The sequence below is a fragment of the Malaclemys terrapin genome, chromosome 1 (genome assembly GCF_027887155.1).
Source record: "Malaclemys terrapin pileata isolate rMalTer1 chromosome 1, rMalTer1.hap1, whole genome shotgun sequence".
NCBI classification, from domain to species: Eukaryota; Metazoa; Chordata; order Testudines; family Emydidae; genus Malaclemys; species Malaclemys terrapin.
Window position 1 is genome coordinate 234718915 of NC_071505.1, and position 20590 is coordinate 234739504.

At 43.2% G+C, this 20590-nt stretch overlaps 1 protein-coding gene across 3 annotated transcripts in view; it reads right to left on the reverse strand.

Moving 5' to 3' along the window:
• Nucleotides 1-5776: 5776 nt before the first annotated feature.
• CRACDL (CRACD like) overlaps nt 5777-20590 on the reverse strand; it is an 87890-nt gene continuing 73076 nt past the window's right edge. For all 3 annotated transcript variants that reach the window (XM_054009547.1, XM_054009553.1, XM_054009542.1), the window contains exons 9-11: nt 10749-10951; nt 8642-8789; nt 5777-8107 (exon numbers count right to left, since the gene is read on the reverse strand). In XM_054009547.1, the coding sequence (XP_053865522.1) occupies nt 7965-8107; nt 8642-8789; nt 10749-10951 (494 nt within the window). In that variant the 3' untranslated portion in view covers nt 5777-7964. The remainder of the gene's footprint in view (nt 8108-8641; nt 8790-10748; nt 10952-20590) is intronic.

The window sequence follows — 20590 nt, forward strand, 5'->3', positions numbered from 1 at the left end:
AGTCCTCAGTCCCTTCTGCACTAGCTTTAAGTCTGTGTCTGCCCTGGTATAGAGCAGTGCCCCCAGGGCTTTCTCCCTGGAGCCTCTAAGTCCTGCCCTTCACTTGGGCCCATAGATGATGACTCTGTGGGTGCTCCAGGGCTGGAGCACCCACAGAAAAAAAATAGTGGATGCTCAGCACCCACCGGCCACAGCTATTCCCAGCACCACTCATCAGTTGATGGGGGAGCCACCACTAACAGTTGATGGGTGTTACACCACTGCCTGACAGCTGATGCGTGGGGGCAGAAGCACTGCCCAAGAGCTGTTTGGCAGCTCAGGGAGGGACTTAGGGGAGGGCAGAGGATGGAGGGCCTTGGGGAGGGGGCAGAATGGGGGTAGGGAGGGGGCAGAGCAAGGGCAGGGTCTTGGGGGAGGGGGCAGGGCCGTGGGGCAAAGTGGGGTTTGAGCACCCCTGGGAAAAAGGAAAAGTCAGTACCCATGCTTGGGTCTCTAAACAAGCCTTATCCCCTTCTCAGGGCTTAGGCTACCCTACTAGTGGCCTGTGGGGGGACCCAGGCCTGCCCACTACTCTGGATCCCAGGCCAGAGACCCTATAAATAGCAGCTATATGCTGCTTTCTGTAATAGTTGTTGCTGCTATTCCCTGGGCCACTTCCCACATAGCCCCTTTGTTTTTACCCTTACTGCAGGGCTGAAAAAATCTCACCTCCTCTCTTTTCTCACCCTTCTGGTCCCAGCCAGCAACTGAGCTGCCCAGGCCCTGCAGCTCCTTTTAACTGGGCCTGCTGCGCTCTGATTGGCTGTTTCCCTGCAGCCTTTCGAGGCAGGCCTGGAGGACCCACCTTCACTACTCCTTTTCTGGGGTGTGGTAGGACCGAGAGGCCTCCAGGATACACCCCATCACACCCTGCTTTACTTCTTCTTCTTCTTCTTCTTCAGTAAAATAGATCAAAGCAAGGTCTATCTGCCCTGATCTGCTATCAGTGATCTCAAGATAACTTAAATTCTATACCCCACTGTAGTCAAATAGTCTACAGGGAAAATGTGGGGTCAAAAGTAAACTCAAAAACCAGGAATCTCTCTGGAGGTACTATTCACCACCAAGGGTGTTTTGAAACCAGTTGCCTCAGATAGTTATTGTCCTGTTTTCTTTCTTCCCTAATGGAACATGCTCAATGTCTGAATCAGACTTTAAAGAAATAAAGTTACTATTCAGCAACAGGCAGCCTACTGCGGGACTGTGGCATCACATCAGGAAAATGGAAAAAGCAACACAGGACAATCTAGGGAGGAGCTCCTTGTAAACATCAGCAAATCCACTTCACCTCCCTCCTTAAAACTCTCCTTTGTTGTGATGCCTACAAAAACCTTGACAACGTTTAGGCTGCTGGTGTGCTTAGGCCACTGCCCATCATGCTGCCCAGTATTGTCTGATTGTGTCCTTGTTCTCCCCCTCTTGGTCTGTCTGTAACCATCTGTTGTCTCTGTCTACTTATACTGTAAGCTGTTTGGGGGACTGTCTTTTTGTTCAGTGTTTGCACAGTGCCTACCGCAGTGGGGCCTTGGTTCATGACTGGGACTCCGAGGTGTTATAATAATACAAATAATAAATAAGTAATAACAACATAGGAAGGGAAAGAAGCCTGCAAGGAAGCTTTGCTGCACTGAGACGATGCTCTGTTAAGCCAGAAGCAATTGGCCATATCATCTCACGTTCTTTTCTTCTTTCTTTTTAAACTTATAGTGTTGTTTTTCCCCTCACTTCTGGGTATTGGAAAGAGGATGATGATATTGCTTTGGATTTTCCATTGGTATTTTATTGGCTGGGAGGAATAAACTGTAGAAGACTGTGTATTCTCCTTTGCATCCATCTCATTAGCTTGTTTACACGTTGCCCTCCTGAACTATTACAGCTATCTACCTACTGCTTTCTTTGTGTTAGTCATTCTTACTTAAAAGTCAGAATGAACCACTGTAAATAAAGGCATGTTCCAAAGAAAGGGCCTAATCCTGCAAACATTTATGCACATGAGTAACTTTACAAACTCAGGAAGACTGTAGTCGCATGTATACAGTTACCCGTGTGTTTTTGCAGGGAAGGCTGAAGTGTGTCCTTCCAGTGCTATTCTAAGAATATGCAAAATGCTACAGGTGAATAAAAAAGAGTGAATAACTGTTCAAAGGAGGGGCCAAATTGGACATACTTGGGGCCCTATTCTTTACTCCTTTGTCTGTGCAGGCAACACGCCCACAGCAGTTCACTCCTGCACAGGGAGCATTGAATAAGGTCCAATGAGTTAATAAGGACCTCAAAGTTATTTTAGCTGAGAAAAGAATCATAGAATATCAGGGTTGGACGGGACCTCAGGAGGTCAACTAGTCCACCCCCCTGCTCAAAGCAGGACCAATCCCCAGACAGATTTTTGCCCCAGATCCCTAAATGGCCCCCTCAAGGATTGAACACACAACCCTGGGTTTAGCAGGCCAACTGAGCTATCCCTCCCCCAAAAGTGCAGAAGCCACCTCTCCATCCAGCACACCGAGTGGCCAGCATGTGTTTTTTTCTGAGCTGTGATTGGTTGAAATCCTTTTGTTATCACCATGGATGCTTTCCATTGCTCCTTTCAATACACGATACAAATTCCGGTTGGTTTATTGACATATGCTCATTTAGCTACTTTGGCCAAAGTTTTTGACATGCTTATTGATAGTGACTCTTGTTTAATGGGACTATCTATTTGGGTGGAAACAAAAGAAGTTGGAGGTGGCATTAGTCCAGGAGAGACACCTGCCAGAGCTTGGGTTGGGATGAACTTGGGTCTCCAATTCATTCACTTCTAAGGTGTGAAGAAATGCAAGTTTATTTGATGATTCTGAAACCCTTACTCACATTGGGCACTTACTCATGCAGATAGTCAATTGATTTAAAGGGGACCAATCACATGAGTAAACAATGTTGCTATATCTCAGTGTAGGCAAGTATCAATCATCTAGGACAGTGTTTCCCTAACTTGGGTCGCCGCTTGTTTAGGGAATGCCCCAGGAGGGCCGGGCCGGTTTGTTTACCTGCCATGTCTGCAGGTTCAGCCGATCGCGGCTCCCAGTGGCCACAGTTTGCTGCTCGAGGCCAATGGGAGCTCCTGGAAGCAGTGGCCAGTACGTCCCTATTTTGAGGACTTAAATAGTACACAGACCTTATTCTGACTCACTAAATGGGTGAATTTCACCCTAGGATTCTATGGAAGGTACTGCACTGCCAAATCTTCTCAGAGTTGCTTGTTTTTTTCACAGTACAAACCTGTAAAGTTACAACCATAAAAACAGAGTCCTGTAATTAAACCCTTGTCTCCCACAATAGAGTGCTCATCATGTATATGAAGCAAACATGGTGGCAATTTTATTATACTCTTTGAGAATAACAGGCTATTAATGGTATCACAAAATAACAAGCTGTTTGCTCAACTACTGTTGAACATTTTTACTGATAAGACTTTAAATATCTATTTGTCTCTAAAAAAAAAAAAAGAACAGATTTTGTAAAGTTTTTTTCTGTTAAACACAACAGATGGCACAACCCCATTTTGAAGTAAAGTCCAGAGAGATGTTTTAGCCTTAAAAATGTATTTATTACATTTTGCTATACAACATTAAAAATTGTTTAGTTGTGATTTTTTACTTAAAATTCCTGAGCTAAAAGTTAAGATATATTATAGTATTACAATAAGCAAAATAGTAAACACTGTTTAAGTCACAAAAATCTACAGTTTTCTGCATTCAGAAACATACAGTACACAATTTCATTTACACTATATGCAGTACTTTCGCATTGGGGGTGATAGCACCTCCAAAACTTGAACTTGATCATTAAACAGTAAGCAGAGGAATTGGTTTTAAACAACATATGGTCCATCACTTTGGGGAGAGGAAAAAAGCTCTTAAGGATTTCTGGTCTTCACCTCCATATTTTTTTTCCTTTTGTTTGTTTGTTTTAAAGTAATACAGTTTTAGTTAAATTATGTGAAAAGGCCATGAATTAACCTTGTTTTTTCCAATATTATTTCAGTAGATTTGCTACTGTATTGTACTTGTTGCAGTTGAGCAAAATGGATCATGTTGAGTCAGTCATATTGCTTCTGGGCTGGAAAAGTACAATGGCATCTACAGAAAAATTGATCACAGTTCTTTCCACACAGTCAAGAATATAAACCATACATCAGTTTGCCTAAATACATTTGTATTACATCCTGGGATTGCCAAGTACAATCCATTTGTCTGAGAGAAAATATGCAAGATCTGAAATAGTTTTGCACTATTTCCCATGTTGGTGGACAATAGTGACTGTTCAGCAATTGGCTATTGCAGAGTCACATGACCTTTTGAGCTAAAATAAAGGAACTCCAGCACAGGATAATATTGATACAATAACCTATTTGAAGCAAAATCAGGCCCTACATTTGAGATACTTAAATTTATGCCATTCTGATGGACTAATCCTTTAAGGTCTGAGCATGTATCATATAGTACTGACCACCCTGTAAAACCAGAGCTCGCTCCCATGGAAATCACTGGAAGTTTTAGCTTGATTTCAGTGGATCCACAAGCAGGCCCATAGCAGCCAATTGTCACTGTTCCTGGCAAAGTCAAATTAGTGAGAGTATTGAACATAAAGGATGCTATCCTGGCCACACTGAGGTCAATGGCAAAATTCACACCGACTTCAATGGGGCTAGGATTTCATCCCGGAGGTGGCAAGATCAGGCCCACATTAGAGTTAGGGCTGCACTTTGTGGGAAGGTATAAGACAGCTGCATTTGCTCATCTCTCAAAACTATGTATGGGGTCCATTCTTTGTATGTTTGTGAGGCCCAGAATATTGTGTAGGAAACCCTAGATCACTCTATTAATAATCTCCTTTATCTTGAACCTTTGTCTGTCAAACAGAGAATTTCCTTAAAGATATTTGGAATTGTCCCATGTAGTTGCATTGCTCACTCCCCAGAAATTCAGTTGAGATCAGATACATCTTAAATAATTTATAACAGCGAGAAAACGTTAAAGCAATATAACATACCATTAACTCTAGTTCAAGTTAATTACCAGAAAACATTCTACTCGTCAGTGAGGCTCTGAACAGGCAATAATCAAAGGATAAGATAGATTTTTTTAAATTTAATTTTATGTTTTACATTTTCCCTTTAACGTGGAAGGGTTTATTTAAAGAATTATACAGATTGTAATGCAGTACCTTAAATAAACTTTGCATTGTGATTTCATGAGTTATTTCTTAGTTAGTTTTTGGGGCTTTTTAAGATTGTATTACGGTACCTAAAAAGTGTATCTGTTTATATTAGAGAGTGTTTTACAATACGTTTAAGAAATAACTGTAGAATAAACTGTGATTTTATATTCAATGATTTGAGAAATGAGTGATTATTATTCGTGATTAAAGACTATATTGTAAATGCACAAGCACAAAGGGCAGAGTGAAGGTTGCTCATGCAAACAATTTTGGGGCAGTTTGGATTTGAATCCGAATTTTGTGCTTGAATACATATCCACTTTTAACATGACCGATATACAGTTGATGAGGATGATTTTCACATTTTTTAAGATTACCCCCAAATCCACAGGCATCTGCCTTTAAGACTGAATAGCTAAACTTCTCCTTCTACTCCTGGTTTCTGAACATTTACAAAAACGATTGTCTTGAATTTTGTGATTCCAATGAGATTGGTGGGACTTTTGCCAGAATAAGAACTGCAAGACTAGGCACATTAACAGCAGATTCATATTTATGTTTTCAAAAGACTGACAAATATTTTAAATTCTGTGATACAAATGATGACATTTACCTTTTTAACAAAAGCTCTATTCTGTTTTTATTCTTTAAATACATGAGTTGTACTGTACACTTACTAGAATCTCTAAAGAGCAACTAACGCCAAATTGAAAATCTTCAAAAACATACTTTTTACCCATATATGCTGTTTTATTTCCCTCATTTTCTAGTACTAAAGAGATATGATGAAAACAGCTTATTTATCTCACATGTTTATATATGCCAGTGCCTTATTCTTTATCTAAATTGACTTACAAATGCTTCATTAAAGTTGATTAAAACACATATTGCCTTCTGCTCCCCAGACCCTTACGAAACATGAGATTTCAAAATCTCAGACTCATGGATTAGAAAACAAGGACATTCTAAGTTACGGTTTCCCTACATATCCCTTAAAAGAATATTAGTCTGGCAGGAAAAAACAAACCACAAATTTATAAAAACTAGGAAGTGAACATCAAGGTGCCGCTAAACACATACAGCACAACCACCCAGGCTTGCTCTATTGCAGGGGTTCTCAAACTTCATTGCACCACGACCCCCTTCTGAGAACAAAAATTACTACATGATCCCAAGAGGGAGGACTGAAGCCTGAGCCTACCTGAGTCCCACTGCCCCAGGTGTGTGTGTGGAGGGGGGAGCCCAAGCCCCACTGTCCTGGGTGTGGAGGGCCCAAGCCCAAGGGCTTCAGCCCCAGGCAGGGGGCCTGTAACCTGAGCCCACCACCCAGGGCTGAAGCTTCAGCTCTGGTGACCTCATTAAAATGGGGTCACCATTCACTTTGGGGTCCCAATCCACAGTCTGAGAACCGCTGCTCTAGTGTTTTTATGGGAGGAGAGACTGTTTCCCTTAACAGCAGGATACTAATTTTAGGAAATTTCCTAATGGATTGTTGTTAGGTTCTTTGTGATTGTACAGCAGGAAGAGAGGAAGTACAATAAGGTCAGCGTGATATCTACCAACCAGCAGCAACCACTTCCCCGTGTCAATGTTGCTACACAACCAGCAGAGGTGCCCATGAAACTGCATAAACAGGGATCCTGATTTGAAGTAGCAGTGGGCACAATGAAAATAGTATTTTTACAGCTTGTAAACATACTGTGCTATTCCCACTCCCTTTTGCCATTCAGATGAGGGCAGAGTTAAGGCTGTGAGGTTGTATTGTATTTGAAGAAGCACCTTAACTGTTCTGTTCCTGGTTTTGTAACATTTGAGTTTGGGCTCAACAAGTCCCATACCCTGACTCGTTAATCTTTATCTGAATTCATAATCTTCATCTTTGATATCATAAACAGATCCATTGCCACTAAATATGGTGCCACAAACCAACATGATGAATTCCCATAAAAAACAGAACACCCGCATCTGGGTGAATTCTAGACACGAGCATTCATGAATACATACATGGGATTCCAATTCAATCCGAACACATTTGTTTCCTCTGCTTTTCTGTGCCCGTTTGTGCAGCCAGTTTTGTTCAGGCAAGTATTTCAGGAGGAATTTTTATTAATTTTCATGCACAAACAAGTTTATTTATGCCTCAGGAATTAAATCAGAAGACAGAAACCATACCATGTGACTCAGCTAACCAATCACACAGTTCAAACAGCAAATTCTGAATATCTGATAGAGTACTCAATAAAAACAAGTCATGAATACCTCATTGGCCCAAGCATCTTTAAAGAGTGTCTGTCAGATAACACCAGTAAAACAGATTTATATTATCATGATCTGATAGTGGACAATACACAAATAGATAATGAGCGGTGTAACAATGTTTGCAACAAAAAGTTCAACAAGATTTAACAAAAATACTCATTTTATGCAAATTTAATTGGGGGGAATACACAATGTATATAGGCAGAATGTTTTTCTAAGTTGGTGGGTATGTCCCTAAAGTAGATTATTCTTAAACCATTTCTAGTACCATCCTGATTGCTACAGATGGTTTACGGTAAACTTGTTGACGGCACTTATTGCACTCTTTTTTCAAAGCTTTATAACAAAACCCTTCTGACGTACCATAGATTCTTCATTGTGATTAACTAATCTACAGAAGTTCAATTACATGGACTACTGAATTATCCAAAATAGCATATACTATTGGTCTGAGATGTATCACCCTATTTTATAATCTGTGGCATATCACTCCAAGCTTGGGATTTCTTTTTGGCAAGTTCCATCCATGATGGCTGATCTGGAGCAGAGTGACTGACTTTCTTAAACTGGTTCATTTCTTCTTTCTCTGTCAGCACTGAGGATTGAGCTATTGTGAAAAAAATATATATACGTTATGTTAGCTTGATGCTCATCTATAGACCTCACCTATTTCTTTAAAACAGTACATTGGCCTACAAAATTAAAGCTTTACATTCCACATGGAAACTTATTCTACAGTGCATTAGCAAAGAATTAAAATTGTACTATAGATCAAATGCATCATTTGAATGCACTTGACTTCCTCTAATGGGGGCAATGCATCTAGGTCCCAATCCTGTGAAGTGTCCAATGCCCTCAATTCGCATTGCTTTCAATGAGAATTGAGGTTGCTACAGAATTAGCCCATTATAAGCAGCATTCCTTGAAATAAAACTGTGGAAACTAGTGTTAAAGAAACAACTACAATTCTTGCTCTCACTGCAGCCAGTGAGAAGTGGGAAAGAGACAAGTTACTGTGGCATGGATCCTGCAAACACTTAAGCACATGGGTAATTTTGCTCATATGAGCAAAGTCATCCACATGCTTCAGAGCCTGCGGGATTGGAATCTACATCAGTATTTCAAGCATTTGTTTTCATACCAGGGACATGATGCGACAGCGAGTTGGCTCTTGGCAGTGGCTCGTTCACGTCAGACTTTGTCTCATTCCTCTGTTCTTCAGAAGAAGTTTTAGGTGCTAAATGTGAAGGTTTGCTCCTGATGAAGTCTGCTTGTTGCTTCATTGACCCCTAATTACATGGGGGGGGGGTGGGGGAAAGCAGGTAGAAATGTTTTAAACAATTCAGCGAGAAAGAACAATAGTGGGAATTTAAAAGAACATGAACACAGGAGTGAACAAAATGCTCCTGCATAACAATGAAAAAGTCTTGTCACACACTTGTTCCATTTATTTCATTCAAGTTATCACCAGTTCATAAAGCTCTAACATTTTGAGTTTTGTTTCCAGGACTCTAATTTTGCAATTTAAAAAAGTGCCTCTGTATTTTGTCTTATTTACAACAGTGATTGCAGAAGATTGTTATTTTCACTGCAAATTTATTCTCAGCCATATGCATCCCTCTGCTAATGTGAATAGAGAGGAGCCATGCCTGTCAGAAAATGGTTTGTGGTGCACACTGCGGGAGCTGTGGCTTCACAATATGTTTCCCTTTCTTCTCTCCAACTCTGAGAGTTCAGAGCTCTGCGGTGGTGGAGAAGGCTAAGGTTGGGGTTAGATGTTCTTTGAGGCACCATTTCTTTCAGATCCTCATCGATTTCCTTAAGGAAGGCAATGCTGACCATGTCAGCATACTCTTCCTTGGGTTCCCCTATTGTCCAGTGAAACTCCCCCATGGTGGGAATCCATGGTAAAGTAGTATGTTTCTGGAAGGAGCCCTGTTACCATGTGGGACAGAGATAATGGGAGCAGTGCAGTGGCACTGAGCCTCATGCCCTGTGGTCAGCAGGATCTTGGGGTACCTACGGGCTAGAAGGGTCACATCCCTTAGCTGTTGTATGGAACCAATCTACATGGCACAATCTGCAGGATACAATGCAACTTGAAATCAGGAGATTCCTGGCCCTTAGGAGGGAATTTCTCAAATAGGGGATGATTTGACCCTCTGTGTTTTAAGTGTCGTGAACGTGTACAAACTTTATTATGGTTTATAATCTCATCTGGACACATCATTAGGGAACATTTCTTGTTAATCACACTGCTGTTATTTATCATTTGTCATCCTGTGGGGAGGCCTCTTTTAAAACTTTAGAATACAATACACTAACCTCACTTTCTATCAGGAGAGCTTCATGTAAGGAATTATTTAGCATGAGTTTTCTAAGAGGCAATGCTAGCTAATATCCAGTGTCACCATCACATATAAATCTGATTTATCACAGTACAAAGAGCCAAAATCTAGATCATAAGAACATATATAAGAACATAAGAACGGCTATACTGGGTCAGACCAATGGTCCATCTAACCCAGTATCCTGTCTTCTGACAGCGGCCAATGCCAGGAGCCCAATAGGGAATGAGCAGAACAGGTAATCATCAAGTGATTCATCCCCTGTCGCCCATTCCCAGCTTCTGGTAAACAGAGGCTAGGGACACCATCCTGGCTAACAGCCATTGATGGACCTATCCTCCATGAACTTATCTACTTCTGTTTTGAACCCTGTTATAGACGTGGTCTTCACAAGATCTTGGTATTGTCACTGAGTGTCAAACAGAAAAGTTATTTTTACCTTATTTCATTTCTCCAGACCCTGAAAATTGTTGGCGAGGCAGTTTTGAAACCAAGCTGTTCTGTCAGGCTTAAATCACTGCGATTTTGGATTACTATGAAATGTGTGTAGGGTTTTTAAATACACACAAAAAGAACAGATTCCCTCAATAGGGATTGCAGAAGTTACCACATCAGTCAATGTGTATATATACACAAAGCTAGGCCTGATCCTGCCAGCATTTAAGCAGATGAGTAATTTTACACTCAAGGAGCAATCCCACAATCACTCACGTGTAAAATTATTCATGAGAGTAGTCATGGGACTATGCACGTGTACAAGTGTTTGCAGGATCAGAGCCTTTGTAATTAAGTATCAATAATAATTCGATTTTTACAGAATTATTTAATAGCAACTGATCCAAATCAAGAATGCAACAGCAAGTTTACACAAAAGCATTAAACAAGTTTGCCTGTAAGCACCTCCATTCTTTTCTTCTCCTTATTTTGTTTTTCTGTGTCTGACTTAACATCTTGAGCCACAAGTTTCTCTTCTTTAGTAGGCTCTGGCTCCTGTTGAATGTCCCTGTGCTTCTGTCTTGCTATAGTAATCCAGGCTGGCTTTGACTGGCTGTCAGTTCCTACTGCAGAGTCTGCTGTAATCACTGGGGAAGGCACAGTCTTCTCTGTTGACAGATTCATTTGGAAACAAGGTTATTGGAAAGAAAACTTTAATTCCTTTTAGCTCCTCCACTTTCTCATTTTACTGATTTGTTATTACAGGAAATGTGATTACAGAACATTTTATTTTGACCCCTTGAGGAGTTTTGATATTACTGTTCATTATTCACTTTGCTAAATTACAATTTTATTTTGTAAGTAATGCTTCTGTATCTTTGTCCAGAGAGTGTCACCGTGTCACTCCTGTCATATGAGCGATATAAAGCAGCACCAGTCAAATTACATCAACACTGCAATTGTCAATTGCAAACTGTCAACAGCTGACCACTCTTGATCTTGCCCTCTCTCTCCTAAATACCAAGGCAATGCTTCCATAGCACTAAAAAAAGAGAGACATGTTAAAATGGAAAGCCACAAAAATGAATGCAACAGGCCAGTTTCACTGCTGGGGTAAGTGGATGAGTGGAAATTCCATTGACTTAAATAGTTGCACCCACTTACACCAGTGGTGAATTTGATCCATCAAGCAGAAATAGCTCTTACTCCTAAGTAAACAACAAGTTAATCTCACAGTGCTTAAAAGGTACAAGAAAAATAACACTAACCCTAAAACACTAACTACCTGTGGGCCTGCTTCTCTATACTGGGAGTCTTGCCACTGATGTAGATGGCAGCAGGATCAAGTTTTAAAGTATCAGGCACTTGTGTATCACACGTAAGTGAAAAATCAACACTGCCAGAGAGTGTCATTTCAGACTGGTGAATGAAATACAAGAACAACATTTACAGAGGAAATCCTAACTTCTGAAGTGTCTGGTACTAACGTCTGGGATTCTTCGTTGCTATCAGGGAGTCCTGTACGACTTGTCTTCACTAGAAAATTAGGTTGTGTTAGAACACAACCTTGCAGACATATTAACTAATGTGATGCTCAACATGCTGTTGCAGTGAGTGGAGACAGGGAGGACCATTATGTTTTACATATTTTTTTCTGGACATGAGTAAACTCTACTGGAACCAAAGGGTTAACCACAATCACTGGACAGGATGTTTACTATTACTTGTCCCTGTCTTCACTGCCTGCAAAGTCATGTTTAATACTGTATTAGTTAACACAACTCCTCAGGGTCGTGTTCTAACACAACCCAGTTTTCAATTAAGACAAGCGTGACAAAAGAGAGGTAGTATGTGGGAAACAAAGCAATCAGATAGTGAAGTGTCAAGAAGAGTCACCCCTCTGATGTCAGCACTGTGGCCTGGTCTACATTAAAAAGTTAGGTCGACCCAGCTACATCGCTCAGGGGTGTGAAAAAGCCACCCCTCAGAGTGATGTAGTTCAGCCGACCGCATCCCTGGTGTAGACAGCGCTAGGTCGATGGACGAATCCTTCTGTCAACCAAGCTACCGCCTCTCGGGGAGGAGAATTACCGATGCCAATGTGCCACTGTAGCATTGCAAGTGCAGGCAAGCCCTGTGTGATGAAAACCTGCATCTGCCAATGCAAACATTTCAGCCCTGTAATGCCAGGTGGGAAAGTGCAGAAATAGTTAAAGAGAATTAGAAAGTCAAAGTTTGACTAAGGCTTCCACGCAGTGCTCATGGCCCAAACACCAGTCACTGTCTTTGAGATCATATCCAGGGCCTTCAGCCAACTACGACTCCAAAATACAGGCTCCATGAGCCGAGGCATAAGTAAACTTAGAGGCTTTTGTACTCCTCTGTCATAACTATAAAGGGAAGCGTAACAGCTGTCCTGTGTACAGTACTATAAAATCCCTCCTGGCCAGAGACTCCAAAATCCTTTTCCCTGTAAAGGGTTAAGAAGCTCAGGTAACCTGGCTGGCATCTGACCCAAAGGACCAATAAGGGGACAAGATTCTTTCAAATCTTGGTGGGGGGAATGCTTTTGTTTGTGCTCTTTGTTTGGGAAGTTGTTCGCTCTTGGGACTGAGAGGGACCAGACATCAATCCAGGTTCTCCACATCTTTCTAAACAAGTCTCTCCTATTTCAAACTTGTAAGTAAACAGCCAGGCAAAGCGTGTTAGTTTTACTTTGTTTTCTCAACTTATAAATGTACCTTTTACTAGAGTGTTTATCTCTGTTTGCTGTACTTTGAACCTGAGGCTAGAGGGGGGTCCTCTGAGCTCTTTAAGTTTGATTACCCTGTAAAGTTATTTTCCATACTGATTTTACAGAGATGATTTTACGGAGATGATTTACCTTTTTTCTTTAATTAAAAGTCTTCTTTTTAAGAACCTGATTGATTTTTTCCTTGTTTTTAGATCCAAGGGGGTTGGATCTGTATTCACCAGGAGTTGGTGGAAGGAAGGAGGGGGGATGGTTCATTTCTCCCTGCTTTAAGATCCAAGGGCTTTGGATCTGTATTCACCAGGGAATTGGTGAAGAGTTTCTCAAGGCTTCCCAGGGAAGGGAATCCACTTGGGAATGGTGGCAGCAGACCAGATCTAAGCTGGTAGTTAAGCTTAGAAGTTTTCATGCAGGCCCCCACATTTGTACCCTAAAGTTCAGAGTGGGGAAGCAGCCTTGACATCCTCCTAGAACCCTACCATGAAAAATGCAATTGGTTGAAAGACTGAAAATCCTTGGTTCTTTTAGGATAAAATTTTGCAGGCTGACACCAAGTGTGTGCCAGAAGCACTCCTGGTTGTTAGAAAGGGAAGAACAAAGCCTGAGTAATATTACCTCCTTCCAAAGACCTACCCAGCCCCTACTCATGGCCCTCAGCTGATTCTGCTGATGAACATGGCCTCCTGATTGCCCGAAGACTTCAGCAGGCACAGTTTTAAACTCTGTAACAGGCCTGGGTCCCCGGCTGCTCCATAACATTCCATGGTCGCAGCTGTGATTCTGGTCCTGTTTTCAGCTCCCCCTTGCTCCTAGCCCTTTCTCCAGACTCCTCCTGCTCCTAGTGCCCGATTCCTGCTCCCAATTCCCATTCCTGGCTCCTGTTCCTGCTCCTGCTTGGGTTGATACTTCAGCTCCGACCTCTGACTCCTGAATTTTGGCTCTTGCTCGCTCCCTGGACTTGGCATTCAATTTCTGAACAAGGCTCTGACCCTTGGCTCCTGGTTTCTGGTTCTCAGCTCCGGCTCGCTCCCCAGGTTTGATAACTTGGCTCCTGACTCAGGCCACCTAGGCCTGGCTGTCCCTGTTCCAACCATTAGGCTGCCCTCCTGCCCTGACCACTAGGCAAGGCTGCCCATAGCTGGGCATCACACCTCCTGGAAGAGGTGAAAGTAGATGATTTGTCTTGGATAGGAATGAAGAAAAGGGCAATTCTTAAAAAAAATTGTCATCACTGTCTAAAATAAGAAGGAAAAGATGAAAACACAGAGCTACAGAACTGTTACTGTCTCTTCTCACGGGAACCACAGCAACAAAGAAAAATACTGTAAGAAGTTGTCATTTTCTGGTGTGCAGAGTACAGGGACTCCAAGGGAGTGAAGGAATAATCCAGACAATGAGGATGAGGTGTCTAACCCGAGGGCTTGTTAAAAGATACTACCTGAAGGCAGCTGATCACTAAGCGACATGAGTCAACTGGATGCCCAGACACCCTTACTCAGATAGCTCTGAGGGATTCTGACAGAAAAGCAATCTTAAACTAAATCCAGAATCTCAGAATGCGAGCAGGAGGTAATGGTAATGGCTTTGGAGTGACACCAAGAAAAATATTTCCCATACTCTCCAACAAACAGTGGTGGTACTTGAACTCTTAAGACAGAGTGTCAACTAATTGAGAGGGAAAAGCTCTCACGCACAAGGATTAATCTCTCCAACTCCAGGCCAGCAGTAGTAGTGTAGCAAGAAGCTCTGTGGAGAGAATTGCAATACAGCTCAGCTCATCGATCAGGTGACTGGATTCCCCTACAAAATTAGACTCCTCCCACAAGAAAATACTGCAGGTGCCTGTTTTATTCAAATAATGCAGCACTGGTTGCTTATCTGCCCAGGATACCCTGGTTTCACTATGCAGGACTCCCTGAAAGCTAATAGTGCTTGCCTCTTGAACCCCATGTTCTAAAACATTGATACATTCTTTTCTCCCTAAATAACTATTTCCTCTGAATCATCCTGCATCCCACAGAGCCCCACAGCCCAGATGACTGGTATCTGTGACCACTACTGTGGTTTTGACAGAAAGATTCCTTTTAACAGGCAGTTTGCCACTAACCACCAAGTGAGGAAGATTTCACAGGGAAGTTCAGCAGAGCAAAATTTGTCTAATGCTTCTTAAGAATAAGTACTAGAAAGGTTTGGAAACCACTGGGTAACTTGGGACAGTGCTACTGCAACTGGAACCAGATGGTTCTCTCATTGATTCTCACCACTCTCTAGAGATGAAAGCCCAGATTCACAAAGAGACTGCATAACTTTTAGGTGCCCAGAAAAATCACTGGAATCAACAAAATCTGAGTTAGGCACCCAGGCTCCCTATACAACGAATAGGGAGAGAGAGGTGCCTAAGAATGGGATCCGCAAAAGCCAGCATGCTAGGTGGCTCCCCGCCAAAGCTAGCCAACAGCAGATGCCAATGAGAAGGTGTATTCTAAGCTCCATCCCTCTTTGGGACTTGAATGCCTAAATTCAGGCTGGAGGGAGGCACCTATCTCTGCTTGGAATCCATAGCTGTGAACCTTCTCCTGGAGTCAGGTGTCTAAGATGTATTGTTTTTGTTTTGCAAGAAACACCAGACAACGAGGAGAAAGAGGTGTGATGGCACTTCCCTATTAACTTTTAGTCCAGTGGCTAGAGCACTTGCCCGGGATATGGGAGACCTGGGTTCAGTTCTGAAGTGTTTCTCTCAGTCTCTCTGGTTGAAGCTGTTCCACTTTGTATAAACACTTACATAGTCATTGAAGCAGCCAAAGAAGGGGCATTTGGGCATTCAGAGATCTTTCTACAGTTCTGACTGGACGTTCTCTGCCCTTCGCTGACTGGCTCCAACCCTCTCCCTCCCTCACAGTTGCTTCACCTCAGCTTCACTTCATACCCTGCCCCTGTTACTCTCTTCTCCACTATCCTGCCCCCCTCATCCCCTTCAATGTCCCCTTTCCCTTTCGCTCATCCCCTCCGAACTAAAAAAAAAAAATCATGGTACCAACATGGTGTTTGCTGCCATTACATTGTTCACTATGCTTTCACACCTTTCCCGACCCTGTGTCTGTCTTGTCTGTTTTGACTGTAAATTCTTTAGGGCAGGGATTGTGTGATTCTTTGTGTTGGTATGGTGCCTAGCACAATGGGCAGGGCTGGCCTTACCATGAGATGAACCGAGGCAGCCGCCTCAGGTGCTAGACTAGAGGGGAGGGAGAGGGAGGGTGGCGCCACTAGGACCCAGAGTGTAGAATATTGTGTCTGCTGCTGGTGCATATGTATTCTCTCTGCTCTAGATGCACAGAATGGTGGTTGCTGTGCTGGAGGAAGGAGGGCACAAGAGACATAACAGGCAGGCAGGAGAAAAGGTGAGAGGGAATAACAGAAAGCAGCAGGAGCTGCAGGGAGAGAGAGGAGGAGCAGCCTCTTATGTACCTCTCTAGCACCCCCAGGAACCTGGAATGATTAACACCAGCTTCTCAGGGAGCTTCCAGTTTCCTGCTGCTTCCCTGAACCCACTTGAGGAGAACAGGCAGTCAACTGAAGTAGTAGGAGCCAGTTAGGCCCTTAAGTCGCTGATATCTTCCCTCAATCAGGACCTGCTACCAGCCTGCTTATTTATCCCCTTCAATTGAGTGTTGAGAGCCACTATAGCTGGCACAGAACAGCAGTCATGAGTGAAAGAAGAAAACGCCCCTCTGGGGCAGCATTCAGAAAAAGAAAGAAAGCAAAGGAAGCTTTTCTATCTAAGCAGGAGCTCTCCTGTGATACACAGACACAAATGTCACGGTGAGCCTTCCGGACCCAGTGAGGATGTGAGTGGTGAGGAGATGCCTGACCTTCCAGTTAGTCAGAGTGCAGGTGACCTGGCAACTACTGCAGCATCCATATCTCCATCTCAAATGGATGTAACCATGCACATTCCTGAAGAAAAGTGTAGATCAGAGAAGTGTGTGGTGGAGGCACAAGAAACAGCTGCTGCTGAATTTAGTTCCTTAAATCTAGATGATCCAGGATTGTGGACCCACTTGAGGGACTTCCTTGTACTGCATGGGCCACAGCAAGTGAAAAACTTCATGTTCCCCAAAGACAATGAAAATAGAAGTTTCCATCCAACACATTACTGGTGTGAAATCCCCAATGGTGACAAAGTGGAGAGGCCATGGCTTATTTACCCAAAAACCTAGAATGCTGCATACTGTTTTTGTTGCAAACTCTTCCAGTCTAATGTTCCAGCCACATTGGGTTCTACAGGAACAAAGGACTGGAAAAATCTGGCTAGAAATCTGGCATGCCATGAGAAGGCAGCAAATCACCAGAGAACATTCCAGGGGTGGAAAGAGCTTGAGATGAGACTAAGGTTAAAGGCCACCATAGATGATCAGCATCAAGAGAAGATTGCATCAGAGTCTCTTTACTGGGAAAATGTTCTGAAAAGGCTCATTGCCATTGTGAGAATGCTTGCTACCCAAAACCTAGCACTGCGTGGCACTTCAGATCAGCTGTATGCGCTAAACAATGGAAACTTCCTTAAAACTGTGGAGCTGATGGCCGAGTTTGATGCTGTACTCCAGGAGCATCTGAGAAGAGTCACCACCCAAGAAATGTACACACACCACTATCTTGGAAAAACAATTCAAAATGAGATCATACAGTTACTGGCAACAAAAGTCAAACAGAAGATTGTGGCAGATCTGAAGTCAGCAAGATATTACTCTGTTATTCTGGACTGCACACCTGACATCAGCCACATGGAACAAATGACTCGAATGGTGCGTTTTGTAACAACAGAACCTAGTGAAACTGTCCCTGCAATCAGAGGCGCCAACTTTCTCCGGCACCGTTGGGTGCCCGCGCCCCCCACCCCTTTCCCCGCCCCTGTCCCCACCCCGACCCCACCCCATTCCATCCCCATCCCCAAAGTCCCCGCCCTAACTCCGCCCCCTCCCAGCCCCCATTGGATCCCTTCACCAAATCCCGGCCCTGGCCCTGTCTCTTGCTCCAGTGCACGGCGTTCCCCCTCCTCTACCCTCTCCCCCCCGTTAATCAGCTGTGTCGTGGCGCAAGGGCTGGGAGGGAGGAGAAGCAGGACGTGGCGGTGTGCTCGCGGCGGAGGTGAGTTGGAGCAGCGGGGTGGGGTGGGGCCATGGGGAGCTGCCGGTGGGTGCTCAGCACCCACCAATTTTTTTCCATGGTTGCGCTGGCCCCACGGAGTCGGCGCCTATGTCTGCAATGGTGACTGTCAGAGAGCATTTTCTAGAATTTATTAACATTGATGATACTACAGGAGCTGGTATGACAAATGTGCTTCTTAAAAAGCTGGAAGATACGGGAATTGCAATAGCTGACATGAGAGGTCAGGGCTATGATAATGATGCCAACATGAGAGGAAAGAACAGAGGAGTGCAGATACGGATCCCAGAGTTAAACCCTCAAGCTTTTTTTGTCCTATGCAGTTCTCATTCATTGAACTTGGTGGTCAGTGATGCAGCGTCAGCTTCTAGTGAGGCTGCTGAATTTTTTAATGTAATTCAAAGCATCTATGTATTTTTCTCTGCATCAACTCATCGATGGCAAATTTTGAAGCAACATCTGGGAACATCTTCTCTGACACTGAAACCACTGAGTGCCACATGATGGGAAAGTCGAGTGGAGGCGATAAAACCTATCAAACATCAAATTGGGAAGATGGATGATGCCGTATTTGCCATTATGGAGGGTAATGCTTTGACAGGAACTGTTCATGGGAGAACAGTGGCAGAGGGAAATGGAATCACCAGAAACATACATAACTTCAAATTTCTGTGTGGCTTAGTGTTGTGGCATGACATATTATTTGAAATAAATGTTGTAAGCAGGAGACTCCAGGTGTTGACCTTGATATCTCTGGAGCAATGGAACAACTGGACAAAGCAAAGTCAGACCTACAGTCTTACCGGTCAGATGAGGGATTTCAAAACATTCTGAAGAGTGCACAGAAGTTGGCAGAGGAACTTCACAATGAAGCTATTTTCCCACCCATTCAAGAATACAAGAGTCACCGAAGAAGACGACATTTTGATTACAAGACATGGGATAATCCCATAAGAGACCCCAAACAACAATTCAAAGTTGAATTCTTTAACCAGGTGCTAGATTGTGCAATATAGTCAGTTGAAGAACGTTTCATGCAGCTCAAGGAACACAGCAGTATATCTGGGATGTTGTATGATATTCCAAAACTCCTTACTATACCTGAAGAAGACATACACCAGCAATGCAGGGTACTAGAAACAGTGTTGACATATGACAGCATGTGCGATATTGATGCGAGTGATTTAGGTGATGAACTGAAAGACCTTTCAAGATACATTTCAGCAGGATCAACTCCAAAGGCTGTTCTGGACTATATGTGCACAAATAAGATGACCACACTCTTTCCAAATGCTTTTGTTGCTCTGCACATACTTCTAACACTTTCTGTAACAGTTGCCAGTGGAGAACGCAGCTTCTCCAAGCTGAAATTAATAAAAACACATCTACGCTCCACAATGACACAGGAGAGGCTAGTCAGCCTTGCAACCATATCAATAGGGCATGAGCTGGCCCAGACTGTTGACCTTCAGGAAGCAGTTCAAATCTTTGCAACCAAGAAAGCACGGAAAGCACCACTTTGATTATTCAAACAGATAAAAATGCCAGTGTTTACTGTGCAGACAAGAAAAGTTACATTTGCTGTTCAGGGGTTTGAAAGTTAAGTGTTACTTAACATTTTTGAACAAGGCATTTTAAATTGTTAGTTCTCCTTTACTGGGGTAGGTAGCAGAGCAGTACTATGAGAGGAGTAGAACAGGAAGAAGGTAGAATTGAGACCTTTCAAAGTTTTGGCCCAAGCGAGGGGGCACAGGGGCGTCATTTCAGCTCCCCGCCTCAGGTGCCAAAATGCTGTGGGCCAGCCCTAACAATGGGGCCTGTTCTTGGCTGGCCTTTAGACACTAACATCAGAAACATGATTAATAATAAACAATTAACATCTGGGGTTGCCCAGATGAGAGAAATTTACCAGCACATGGAGGGGAACCATCCATTCCTGCACTCTCCCACCCCCCCCAGTAATAAATTGAGGGCACCCCCATGGTAATGGACAAGGTGGCAAGTTTAATCCTAAATCACGTAGTCATATACCCTTACATCCCCTGTTTCTTCAGCATTTCCTGTTGGATGTCCATCCATCAACTTATGCTCAATATGGCCAAAACTGAGCTCTTAAGCTTTCCACCCGAGCCCTCTCCCTTCCCCTACTTCAGTAATCATGCACACTGCCACCATCCTCTCTCTCACTCAGGTGCATAAACTGGGCAGCTGTCTTTCTAGACACATATGACTAAGCCATGTCTCAATCCTACTGCTCCTTCCTGCCAAGCGCCTCTAAGATCAGCGCTCTTCCTCTCTGTCCACACAACTAAAACACTAATTTAGGTCCTCATCTCACTCCTTGCTACTGTTTCCTCCTCTTTTATGACCTTGAAAAATGCCATCTTAAATC